The 13,005-nt window shown below is 30.6% G+C and overlaps 2 protein-coding genes across 2 annotated transcripts; one reads left to right on the top strand and one right to left on the bottom strand.

Annotated features, from left to right (window-relative positions):
* Positions 1-1,969: 1,969 nt before the first annotated feature.
* On the bottom strand, positions 1,970-5,574 carry LOC139902951 (mini-chromosome maintenance complex-binding protein-like). Its single transcript, XM_071885673.1, has 5 exons — positions 5,025-5,574; positions 4,179-4,911; positions 3,853-3,966; positions 3,431-3,538; positions 1,970-2,160 (listed from the first exon to the last, which is right to left on the bottom strand). Exons 2-5 carry the CDS (start codon positions 4,323-4,325, stop codon positions 2,128-2,130), a joined length of 402 nt encoding a protein of 133 aa, XP_071741774.1. The 5' UTR covers positions 4,326-4,911; positions 5,025-5,574; the 3' UTR covers positions 1,970-2,127.
* Positions 5,575-8,746: 3,172 nt separating this feature from the next.
* Positions 8,747-12,827, top strand: LOC139902949 (uncharacterized). The gene is made up of 9 exons (XM_071885670.1): positions 8,747-8,888; positions 9,647-9,752; positions 9,919-10,202; positions 10,433-10,538; positions 10,629-10,910; positions 11,015-11,098; positions 11,262-11,338; positions 11,433-11,557; positions 12,081-12,827. Exons 1-9 carry the CDS (start codon positions 8,806-8,808, stop codon positions 12,539-12,541), a joined length of 1,608 nt encoding a protein of 535 aa, XP_071741771.1. The 5' UTR covers positions 8,747-8,805; the 3' UTR covers positions 12,542-12,827.
* The last annotated feature ends 178 nt before the right edge of the window (positions 12,828-13,005 follow it).

Genomic DNA, 13,005 nt, shown 5'->3' with positions numbered 1-13,005 from the left:
ATAGAGATTTAAGATGTATAGCTGAGTATTGAAACTAAATTTCAGATATGCAATCATTATTCATACTAATGGAATTTCAATTAAATTCCATTGTCGCATAGTGTATATTTTATTTCTGGTATATTTGATGGCGAAAAGATCAATATCGTATAATTTAAAATTTAATTATTGTTACTGATAAATCTTTTTCTTTCAGCCTTGCATGGAAATGGAATTTCAATTAAATTTCGTTGTCGCATGTATGGTTAGTCTTTGTAATTGTCGTGGATTTGATTTGATTATCATAGTCGAGTTTTATACTTAGGGTTTATGCTTTTTAGTATTGATAATGGTAATGATAAAGATGGAAGTAAAGTGGATGTTGTTGTTATTGTTGTTGTTGTTGTTGTTGTTGTTGTTGTTTGTTTGTTTGACATGGGAAGAGATTTAGCGAGATTGTTTAATACTCCATCTGTTCTTAAAAAATTGTCATTTTTGTTATTTTCGTTTGTTCTAAAAATATTATCTCTTACTTTAAATAACAAAACAAAAACATTAAAATTCCAATTATACCATTATATTATTAAAAAATTAACATTAAATATAACAATTTATTTATAACTTACTTCTTATATCTTATAATCTTATAATAACATTGAATAAGAAAAAAAAATTAGACAATTCACTAATATACTTAACTCCAACAAAAAGTCAATTTTTATGGGACAGAGTGAGTAGTATTTAGTAAACTGTAAAAGAGAATTCTACATGACATGCGTATAATGTTAGTTGTACGAGTATAAATAATGATTGCATATCCAAAATTTAGCTGTTCATATATTTAAATTAGATTAGACAAGATATTGAATTTTTTTTATTTAAAACGTGAATAAGGTAATTTATTTATTTATCAGAGGATATGAATGATATCTCGTACACATTGTTGATTCATAATTATTATCCAACAAATTATTGTATTTAGAATCACTTTCATTTTGAATATAACATTTGAATCATTCATATTATTATTCCGCACTTAATAATTATGTTTCATCAAACGAACATTTCATAAGTAAAAAAAAGAAGATAAACTTCCCTTACTAGTATTGTATTACAACTTATTATTTACGTCTAGTCTTAATTTAATAGTTTCGAAAAGAAAAAAATACGTAGTTTTAAGATATTTCACTAACTCCATTCTCCACTAACAAAATATGTTCTCTTCACTATAATCCATCTTCATTGATTGAAATACAAAATGAACTATTAACTAGCTTAAGACCCGTAAAAATTGCGAGTTTCGACAATAAATATTACAATCATAATATATTATTTATGATCATATCATTAATTTAAACAAAAAAAAAATTATGCATAAGAATCAAATCATGGCAAAGCTATGTAGATGTAAATTAATCATTATAGGACTGAATATAATTAAAGTTTAAACGGTTAATAACAAAAGATAATTGATAACTCCATGTAGGATATTTAGTTGTAGTATGAGTTTTGGATAATAAACCCTTATCATTTAGCTAAATATCTATCTGACAAATTCTTCATAGATTATTCAATACAACTAATCGTTTAAAGTTGTCATTCAGTATCAACAATGAACAGCAAATTGTCTTTCTATAAGTATGCTTCGTATCTCCTTTAAACTCTTTTCACAAAGTTTATCACCCTACATAAGAATTATTACAAAATTAATGTAATTTAATCGGTTGATATTATAAATTCACATCACAATCATTTTAGATGTAGGTTAAAACTAACGGATGTTCATAGAAGAGGCAAGTAGAAAAACTGCAAAATATTTAGAGGGGTAGACATCTTTCCCTTCTTATTTTTAGGCGTCTTGATGGTAGACTCATTAGCTTGTTTCTAGGGCTCTTTTTTCTAGGGCTCTTGATAGCAAACTCATTCTACATTTAATAAGTAAAGCTTTTAGAATTACTACGCCATATAATGATTAAATAATACATCTCACTTGTCACATTTCCTAGCATTTAAGAAATTAAAACAAAAACAGAAAATGTCAAGAAGCTTCTTTATAATCAAGGTAAATCCCAAAGTACATAATCTCAAGTATCTAAGACCCCTAAATATAAATTAGTTCAACTGCATGGGATTGGGTATTCTTTTTGTTTAGCCGAAGAGAGTCCTCTTCCTTATCCGAATCTGGAAAAAAAAAAAGAAACTTTGTATGAGCATGAATCAAAAGTAAACACATTAGAGAATATATGGTGCAAATGAATACTAACCAATATCTTCAAAGTTAGTGATAACACAACGAAAAAGCTAATTGGTCAAGAAGTCAACAAAACATATGTTAGATAGAAACATCTAAATTAAAAAAATGAATGCAACTAACAATATAAGAAATATATGCTTGTTCGAAGGATATTCTTGTTCAAATACAGTTATGGTGTCAACACAACAAATTTTGATACATATGGAAAATATTAACCATTTTGTTCCATTGTCCAAAGTGCATGACCCACCCATATTACATTCGTTAGTAGATATAGATTTCAAATATAAGCTTTCTAGAAATATGTTGAAGAACTATATCAGTTGTGTTAATTAAATGATTTCGATAAGCCTTATAAATGATAAAGGGAATGACAAGGAGTAGATGTGCCGAAATATCATCTAAAATATGTTGGGTGTCTGCAAAAACACAACACGTTATTAACTTGTAATAGATGCTAATGATGATATGGAATAGATTAGTGAACCATCATAGATGCTATATGGATCTAGAAGTAACAATGTGCATTTACTCGAGACTTGATGAGTAGGTTAAGCTGACGCCATGACTTTTTGAGTCACCCTCAAAACCTTTGTCCACATACACACACCCCTTATCTCAAATTGCAATTTCAGAACATTATTTAAAATTGCAATTTCAGAACATTATTTAAAATTTCAATTTCAGAACATGATTAAACAATTTTTTTTTCCTTGACCATTAACCAACCTACTTAAAATTTACCTCTATATTATATTAATATATATTAAAAATTACAGAAAATCATACTCATAAAGCGGAATTATACCGCGTAAAAGAACATGGAGGTTGCAAGATGGGTGGGTCAGGCAGCTTGGGTGTCGGGCCAATTTCACAGGATAATAAACATTCAAAACCAAATTTGATTCATTTCTAACCCATTCAACCCATTTGATTCATTTGCAAAAAAAAAAAAATATATATATATAATGCAACTTTTAATTACACCATTTGGACTCGTTTAACCAATTAAATTCATTTGTAATAAAAATACACCCTTTTAATTTGACCAATTTGGCCAGCAAGTGATAAAACATGCTATAAACCAATGAAGTTTCATCAATCAATGGGTTGATCTTACTACCACTAATGGAAGATAAAGTGCACAAAATACGCTAATATTTATTAAGAAAAAAAATCAAGAGAATGATGTAGTACCATTAACGAAACATCTTGAGTTGCTTGACTTACAGTCAGGATTTTCCGGCCAAGCTTCATACCATTAAGACCCGCAGGTGCTTTGACAGTGACTGATGGATCAACATACTTCATAACAATAGGTTTTTTAAAATTACTTAATAGCCTAAATCAAAGACACATATAAGACTGTGAATTACCAATATCGACGCGAACAAGGTTGCAAAAATCTTTACTCGAGGTGTACTCAGTTGGGACTTTTCAGGGAGTACTCGAATGTTGACCAAGTTTGACTTCTACCAATTTTGACCGATTTTTGAGCAATTTTGACTGATTTCTTGAGTAATCCCCCGAGTTTCTTCCAAGTTTGGACTTATTTTCCAAGTTTTGAGCAAATAATTTGAACGGGGTGGTATTGTAGAGACGACGGTGCAACTTCTAACCTTTGACAACAGGTGTAACAGCAAATAATGAGCTGCTATCTCGTCGTCACCGAGAACTACAGTAAGATGGCGTAATATAAATTCACGTATTCCTTTCACCAAATATGGTTTTGACTGTAAGATCACAAAAAATCAGAACATATTTTACATTGTAAACAAACAATGAAGTTGTGGTTTAGCAACAATTCGGATCAACATCTACCTCCAATGTTGGTGAGATAATAATCATGTCACGGAGTGAAACCTTTTCGTGTACAATACAATACCTTATAGTTTGTAACATGTTAAATCATAAAAAAATAAATCAGACTCACTAAAAGTCAAACCTTGCTAGATGGTAGGTTGACTGATTCTTCTTCGAGAAAACAATTTGAGAATTCATTTTCACCACTTTTATCATCTTTTACATCAGTGTCAAAAGTAAGGACACCAATAAACTCAAACACATCATTTAGCTTCAAGTAGAGAGTCATATATCTGCCCAAAAAAAAAAAAAAAAAAAACTGTGAGGATTTTTGACTTTTATAGTTAATGTGAAATTGGAGTTGTAGATAAAAACAATTTCACCTTCACTAAACACATCATTTCTTATAAATTGGACCCACAACAGACCCATCACTCCAAGCTAACTTCCAAATCATTACAACATACTGTTTAATGTGTTATTCATTGTACATTTGTACACCACCAAGCTAACTACCATTGAAATAATTTTTTAACCAAAAGGATATATAGGCACAAAAATGCAGCCACATCTGTACATGTTTCCAGAATCATGCTTTGCTGATATTAATTTAAGTATGGACATCTTAAATAACAAATTGTATAAAGTGAAGTAACATCAACATCTAAATTATTGAAAGAAATTTAACCTTGTAGATATCCATTCAAATCTACACCTCCTGAATTATTGAAAGCTTCAAACATAAAACTGCTGGAGTACATACCCAAGCAGCGTCAAGTATTTCGGGAGTACGTACCCAATAGGTGTGCATATTTTGAGACTATGGGCACACATGTTACAACAGTCTCCTAAGTCATGATAATATGAAGTAACACCTGTCCATCAGACAACATGAATCAAACTAAAAAACACGCAGAACAAATTTTTCGTTAACTATTTTTTTTAAATAAAACTTATTTGTAAAAAGTGGGTTATTTTACATACATACCTTTCAACAATCATAACATCACTTGTAATATAAGTCGGCCCAACAGATACACCAACAATACCATTTTGAGAATGAATAACAGATCTATTAATTAACCCAGCAAATAGTTAACATAACGCAAAATAGAAAATGCATTTTCATACAACATAATCTGAAATATAAGATTACTATTAGGGAAATAGCCGAAAAACATGGTTATCTCACGTAGTGAACACATCAGTTACGCTTGAAGAAGAACGAACATGTGAAGAAACTGTATGTTTAAGGAAACATTAAGATAAGTTTTGTTAGTAATACATCAGATTTGGCTTCTAATACGATAAATTCAAAACTTTAGTAGATATTCATTTATTCAATCACAGATTCCATACCTTTTAATAGAAAGTTAATAATTCACAATTAATTTCCCAAAATTAATTCATCAAAGCGTTCGAATTTGATGAGTTGTGTTAATACGAAAATTAAATTCAACAAAACTGAATATGAAATTTGAAAATATTACACAACTACACTTACAGATTCGATAATTGATAGTAGCCTGATACAAAATAAACTGCAACTATATAAAAATATGGTAAGTTTAATTTGACATTCTATGTATAATGTATAACATATATCTTCATTTGATCATAATTTAATAACACTACTGATTGTTTATTATAAACCCTTGCTAAAATGATGAATAATTAAAAATATGTTAATGAAATATCGTCGAAATATCGTCACATAACTGCTACTAAAGTATCATCATAGTACTGCTAAAAAAGTTTAAAACTTGATGAAGGAAGATAGAAATTACTCCACTAGTATCGTATATGGATAGAAATTACTGTTCTGACATGTCATTCAACCGGCCTTACCCGACTGATTTACCATTCTTGTTTTAAAGTCAATAACTTGAATGAGACCTTTCACAAGCCGTTATCCAACCCACTTATTTACCATTCTTGTTTGAAAACCAATATCAATGTCACAATCCATTCATATTTCACCGTTTGCTGTAAATAATCATAATAAGTTAATTGGGCGTCATTCTTGCTATTCTTAAGAAAGAAACTGTCAAAATGAAATCGACAAAGCAAGTTATTCAACTTACTGTAAATAATCACACAGATTCTACATGTTAATATAACTCAACTTGCTGTAATTAATCACAAGCCGTCCACTTTTGTAAACCCAAAAATGTACTTCTCAACCTCATCCCAATTCCCATTATGAACTTCATCTTCAAAATACTTCATGTTAAAGAAAAACCCCGATTCTTGTTCAAGCCTAATCATAAAACCCATAAAGATTACACATCAAGTTAAACAACTTTACTTATTAAAATGTATTATGATAGACAATTTAATCACACAATACATATATAAAAAAAAGGAATTACTTATAAATAGTTCCTTTTAATTTTTCTTCATCAAGAAACTGTAAGATCAAGAGCACGAGCTCTCTACTTAGAAATACATAAATTCAGATATTAAGAAAATAGCATGTATGAGAAAAATATCATATTCTGAAATCCATATATTATAAAAATGGCAGACATGAAGAATTTTTTATTTTTTTTGAAAAAAATTAATTAAAAAACCCAATAAAAACCATAATTCATACAAAAAATACATACCTTGATTTCAGTAATCAAAGGTTATGAATACGTCGTCCATGGATAATCATCTTCTGAACAATTAAAGTATTAAAAATCGAAAGATTGATCATCGGTTAACACAATACATCAGACACGACAATCGTAAAACCTGAAAATAGAAACAAAAATTAAGAATTACTAACCCGCGGTTTGCAAATGAAGATTATTCAACGGAAGATTTAGATTCAAAAATTCGGCCCGTAGAAGATTATAGATGATGATTTATGCGAGCGATTTGTGAAGCTTCCCTGCATGTGAATGCGATGGTAGCGAGGTTTTGCGATGGTAGGGATGAAGCGAGAATAGAGAGAAGAAAGTGTTGATACGTTTTGTTTTATTGAGGTCCCGTGTTTTTTTTAGGGGTATTAAGGTGATAAAAGTGATTAAGATATGTTATAAGGTTATGGGTTGATCTGGTTGTGAATTAGGGGTAATGGATGTCATTTTTTTAATCTAATGGTCCAGATTCAAAGTTATTGATTAAATGTATCTTTTCTTTTAATGTATATATATATAAATATATAAATATATAAATAGATGTATATATAAGTAACCAATCGGGGGGAAACGGGGGGAAGCAAATTTTTTTTTTCTTCGTTTTTTTTGACATTTTTTTTTCCGGCATCAAGATCACACGAAAATATGAACATTTAGAAGAGACACTTCGTGATGAATGTTATTATTTAGGCGGGAAAGCAATCGACAAAAATAACATTCAAGATAATATTGTTCGTGAAGAACATGAATGTTTTTTTTTCATGTTTTGTGAAGTAAAATTTAGCCCGATTTAGAGTTTAGGGTTTAGGGTTTGGTGTTTTGGGTTTATTCCATAAACCCAAAACACCAAACCCTAAACCCTAAACCCTAAACTCTAAACCGTTCGTGTTAAAAACTCAATCTAAATCCTAAATCTAAACCCTAAATCTAAACCCTAAACCCTAAATTTCTAAACCCTAATATCTAAACCCTATAAACCCTAATATCTAAACCCTAATATTTAAACCCCAATAGCTAAAACCTCAAAATACGCTCGAAAAATACGATAATTGTTATATATTACTTCTTCGAGTGTTTTCCCGCCAAAATAAAAACATTTATCACAAAGTGTCTCTACTAAATGTTTATATTTTCATCTCATCTATAATGTTAGTGAACAAAGTTTTTTCAAAAAACGGAAAAAAAAAGTTTTTGCTTCCCCCCGAATGGTTACTTCCCTCTTGATCATACCACTATATATATATATATATATATATATATATATATATATATATATATATATATATATATATTTAAAAAATTCTAAAATGAAAATCAGGCCTTTTAAATTGAGGTTATATATATTTATAAATTACCCCTTTACCTAAAAGATAAAGGGGTTATAAATAGTTAAATTTATATCTTTTACAGACTTATCACAATCTTCCTACTTTTGATAATTTAACTACACTCCTTATTCTTACAAATTTATGATATTTAAATTCAAAAATAGAAAGTCTACGAGTGGAATAGAGCTACATGAAGGCAAAAAAAAAGAAGGTTAAATGAGATTAAATAATACTCAGGTTTATACGTGTTACAAATTTACCACAATCATTTTACTTTTTTTTTTTAATTCAATCACACACCTTATCTCTACAAATTTATTATTACATCTAAATCTAAAAATAGAGTTTAAGACTGGAATAGAGCTGCATGAAGACAATAAAGGTCAATAGAGGTTAAATGAGATTAAACTAAATAGAAAAAAAGATAATTCATTACTTTTCCTAAGATAAATTGAAAAGTTTTCCCACATTGACGTGAATAATTCGTAAAGACATAACTTATCGATAATTCACGAACCCGACATAACATGAGGGCTTACCATTAGTTTTATACTAGTAAATAAATAATAAAATAAATAAATAAATTGTAAATCATAAAATAAAAAGGCATTTTGAAATAAAAGCCCGAGTGTAATTAATTAGTAGTCATAGAAGCTTTTTGCAGGCCATTTTGATTTTTGAGTCTAGTCAAATCTAGGGCTTTAGCGAACGAAAGCTCACTAGTACTACTACTACTAGGGTTCTTCTTCTTCTTCTTCTTCTTCTTCTTCTTCTTAATTTATACTACGGATTGACCAATTAGAAGGTAAGTAAAATGAAGGAGGATCAAACGAGTATCGAGTCTCAGATTCAACAAGCTATGCGCGCTCGCAGTCAACATTTCAGAGACCAAGCAGAGTACTTTTTTTTTTCTTCTTCTAATTGAAATATTTTTATGTCGTTTATTGTTTAGGTTTTTCAGTATTCTCGTATTATTGTCTGCTTGCATCATGTTCTATTTTTGTGCTGTTGCAACCATTAGTATGCTATCTAGGGTTTAGTGGCATATATACTCATATTCGTTTTCTATATTCACATGGATAGGATGAATTCCTTGCTCAATTAGATAATGAAACCTGAAAATCTAATCATAATGATAGTGAAATATATTATATAGTCTACGATGTGTTTACTAGTCGAGAAATGAGTGGTATACTAAATGGGGATGGGGTATGTTTGGTTGGTGGGTTAGGGTTCTCTAAAATGGGTTTAAATTTCGATTCCTTGTTTAAAAAGATAAGTTTCGTGAAGGTTTTACTGCTGCTGTTTGTGCTTCTTGAAGCCTCATCACCAAACACACTGTAACAATATTCTATAAAATCAATATAATTAGCTTTCGATGAATATGCCATTTGTTTCAAATATTGTATATTGATGTCAACTAATTTTTGTTTTTTGGATGATACAGTTATTTTAAAATCATTCAAAAAATTCTTAAATACTTTAACTCTTACAATCGAGCTATGTAATTGTCAAATAACACACTTATGAAATTGTTTGTGCATGTGTGCCTTTGCTTTATAGCTTCTCATTTGTTTTTTTATAGAATTTTCAGCTGTGATAACCATGAAATACACTGTACTGTTTAATATATACGTTCTTTTTTCATTAAGCAGGTCAGTATCTTTTGTGGGAGTTAGACGATTATTGGAGAAAGACTTGGGTTTAGATACATATGCATTGGATGTACATAAGAAATATGTTAAACAATTGTTGGAGAAGGTACCTTTTCTTGTTGATGCATATAAAAAGTACTTATATTTTAGAGTTATGATTATGATGACTCAGTTATAAATTTATCTCAGATTGGTAAAGTTTAAAAGCTTTTTAATTCAGTAAACGTAGCGATTGACACCTCATTTGTATAATATTCTCAATGCCTCTCTAGTACTTGAGTGGTACAGAAGATGATGACAATGTCTCCAAGTGTTCAGAACCAAAAGAGTCAAAAGATGTCAAAGTTGAAGAAGATGAGCAACTCAAAGAGCAACCGGTAACAGAAGACGTTGCAAAAATTGAAAACTCACCTCAAATGGAACTTTTGTCAGAAAATGAAGTAGCCAAATCTGTAATTTCTGAAAGTTCAGGGGCTGCAGTTGACAAAATACCTACCGAGGACATAATAAAGGACGCCCTTTGGAACAAAGCAACTTATTTTAGATCGAAATCTGAGTATGTAACTTTGTTTTTTAAGCAATCCATTTTTTACTTATGAACGGACTGATGGGGTTACACTTTCTCTGATTGGTCAAATTAGTTGAAAAGAAAATGGGTCGAGTGTTAAAATTTGCCCAAAGTGTAGCTCAGATATTTGACATTTTAATTTGTTTTCAAACAAGAAAATATAATTATATTATTTTTGAAATACTATTTTTTTAGTAATTATCTTTTTTTTTTTTCAGGGAACTTACAATGGCGAGTGTCCGTCGAATTGTGGAGGAAGAACTTAAACTTGATAAGTTTTCTCTTGATTCGTTTAAAAAACTAATAAGTAAGCAATTAGACGAGGTAAGATAACCTATTTGATGTCGTTTGTTGTGTTGTTTTGGAAAGTTTGTTTGTCACTAAGGCGTACTTACGCTTTTACTTCATCTACAGATTTTAAATTCTGAAAGTGAGGCTCCAAACAAGACTGGCTCCAAATCAGATGTTGATTCTGGAAGTAATAAATTAGATTCTCAAGTGAAACCAAAAAAGAAATTGGTCCCAAAAGCAAAACTTCAAAAAACTGAAGAACCCAAGAAACTTAAAAGGCGTGCGCAAGAAGCTGATCGAACAAAGAAAAAAAAGATCAAGACTTCAGAACAAACATCTGCTGAGAAGAACAACGTATCAGAATCTGATGATGAATCTGAATCCCATGCTAAAAAATCTTTGAAAGTTAGTATATTTTTCTCTTATACCTGTCTGTTAATTCGAAGTGTCAATTATATCTAATATATGCTAATTACTGGTCTATTTGGGTTGTATTGCTTTGATGGTAGGTCAAAAAATCTGCTCAAGAAGCTGATCGAACGAATAAAAAAACGATCAAGAATTCTGAAGAAACATCTGCTGAGAAGAAAAAGGTACCACAATCTGAATCACATGCTAACAAAAAATGGCTGAATTATAAATTAAAAGGTGGCAAAAAATGTAATGAAACGTGGATCAAACGTAGCAAAACTCGCCTAACATGTATTCAGATGCTTAGAAAGTATTAAATAGTTTTTGAAATTTTATTACTTACAGAAGGAAGTGGTAGCTGCTCCTGAATATGGAAAGAAAGTGGAGCGTCTGAAATCAATTATTAAAGCTTGTGGGATGAGGTTTTTCCTATTCTGTCTTTCGACGTTCTAACATCTGATTAAATTTTTTATTGCCTTTTTTTTTAATTAATCTTGTTGTTTTGTTTCTTGATAGTGTTGCTCCTACCATATACAAGAAAGCGAAACAAGCTCCTGAGGACAAACGTGAGGCCTTCTTAATTAAGGAACTACAAGAGCTTCTCTCAAAAGAAGGATTGTCATCAAACCCTTCGGAGAAAGGTTAGCTATTTATGGATATAGGTCAGATGGGTCTGGTTGGTAACATCTCAGATGGGTCGGGTCGGGTTGGGTAGACCCACACTCACAGTCATCCAACCCTTCGGAGAAAGGTTAGCTATTTATGGATATTGCTCAGATGGGTCGGGTTGGTAACATCTCAGATGGGCCGGGTCGGGTTGGGTTGGGTTGGGTGGACCCACACTCACACTTTCATGCCTATTTTCTTTTTGTTTGAAATTGAAAAAATCAATGCTTTAGTTTTAATTACAAAAACAATATTGCAAGCTTACTGATCTTACTCTTTTATGATGCGTTAATAATTAAATGGATTTACTTGTAAAAACAGTTTATTTGGCCCTTTTGAGATAGAGCACAACCCAGTTTGATACATTTATATGCAAAAGGGTTGAATTTGGTACGTGCAGCTATTTATTAGTTCGAAAGCTCAACTCATGTGTTTTAGTAGTCTGATATCGATGCTACAAGTAAGTGTTAATCAAGGAAAACATTACGTTTTTGTTAGATATCAAAGACGTGAAACGGAGAAAGGAAAGAGCAAAAGAGTTGGAAGGCATAGACATGAGCAACATCGTTGTTGGGAAACGAAGGCAGTCCACTTTCGGTTTTGTGCCGCCACCAAAACCTAAACTACCTATTGAAAGTGATGAAGATTCGGAAGAAGATGACACTGACGATGAAGAAGGTTCAGAAGACAGCGATAATGATAATGTAAACGAGAATGAAAATGATAATGAGGATAAAAATGAGGATGAGGGTGATAATGAAAATGAGAATGAAAATGAAGATGAGGTTGATAATGAAAATGATAATGAGAATGAAAATGAAGATGAGGGTGATAATGATAACGAAAACGAGAACAAAAATGAGAATGAAAATGAAGATGAGGGTGATAATGAAAACGAAAACAAGAACGAAAATGAGAATAAGAATGAAGATGAGGATGATAAAGTCCATGAAGAATAGGTCCATCAAGGTTAGACGACATATGCGATTGTTTCTTCTTTTTATTAATTGTCTTCTGCACATTAGAATCTCGATCCATCCATTATGTTATGTACTCCATAATTTATATAAAGTTTAGGAGATAAAACCGTTGTTGATGTACGTACTATAAAAAGAGTTGCAACTATTATGAGTTACTATTGTGAGTTGCAACTGTTTTGTCATTCACATTTTAGAAGAATCCTTGGAAAACAAATCATGTTCAGAAAGTATTGTCTGGTTTTATGTTGAATATCTTGATTGGTTTAGTAAACTTGCAATCATACATTAACATCATGTGATGGAATTGTTGTACCCACTTGTTGAGTTGGTGACAAGAATGACCTTGTTTAACCATGTGAATTGTCAAGTGATACTCAACAGTCAACAATGAATCAATGATGCAACTAATGTTTGGAATTTCAATATATTATTTTGCAAATCAT

This window comes from Rutidosis leptorrhynchoides, chromosome 3, assembly GCF_046630445.1.
Source record: "Rutidosis leptorrhynchoides isolate AG116_Rl617_1_P2 chromosome 3, CSIRO_AGI_Rlap_v1, whole genome shotgun sequence".
Lineage (NCBI taxonomy): Eukaryota > Viridiplantae > Streptophyta > Magnoliopsida > Asterales > Asteraceae > Rutidosis > Rutidosis leptorrhynchoides.
This window is presented reverse-complemented; position numbering and strand designations above follow the sequence as displayed.

Bases quoted from the DNA above. Each gene is read 5' to 3' on its own strand.
- LOC139902951 (XM_071885673.1), bottom strand. From the start codon at position 4,325: ATGACTCTCTACTTGAAGCTAAATGATGTGTTTGAGTTTATTGGTGTC. The intron at 3,967-4,178 runs GTTTGACTTTTA...GTGATCTTACAG, and splicing joins TCAACCTACCATCTAGCAAG to TCAAAACCATATTTGGTGAA. The intron at 3,539-3,852 runs GTTAGAAGTTGC...ATTGTTATGAAG, and splicing joins TGTTACACCTGTTGTCAAAG to TATGTTGATCCATCAGTCAC.
- LOC139902949 (XM_071885670.1), top strand. From the start codon at position 8,806: ATGAAGGAGGATCAAACGAGTATCGAGTCTCAGATTCAACAAGCTATG. The intron at 10,203-10,432 runs GTATGTAACTTT...TTTTTTTTTCAG, and splicing joins TATTTTAGATCGAAATCTGA to GGAACTTACAATGGCGAGTG. The intron at 11,339-11,432 runs GTTTTTCCTATT...GTTTCTTGATAG, and splicing joins ATTAAAGCTTGTGGGATGAG to TGTTGCTCCTACCATATACA.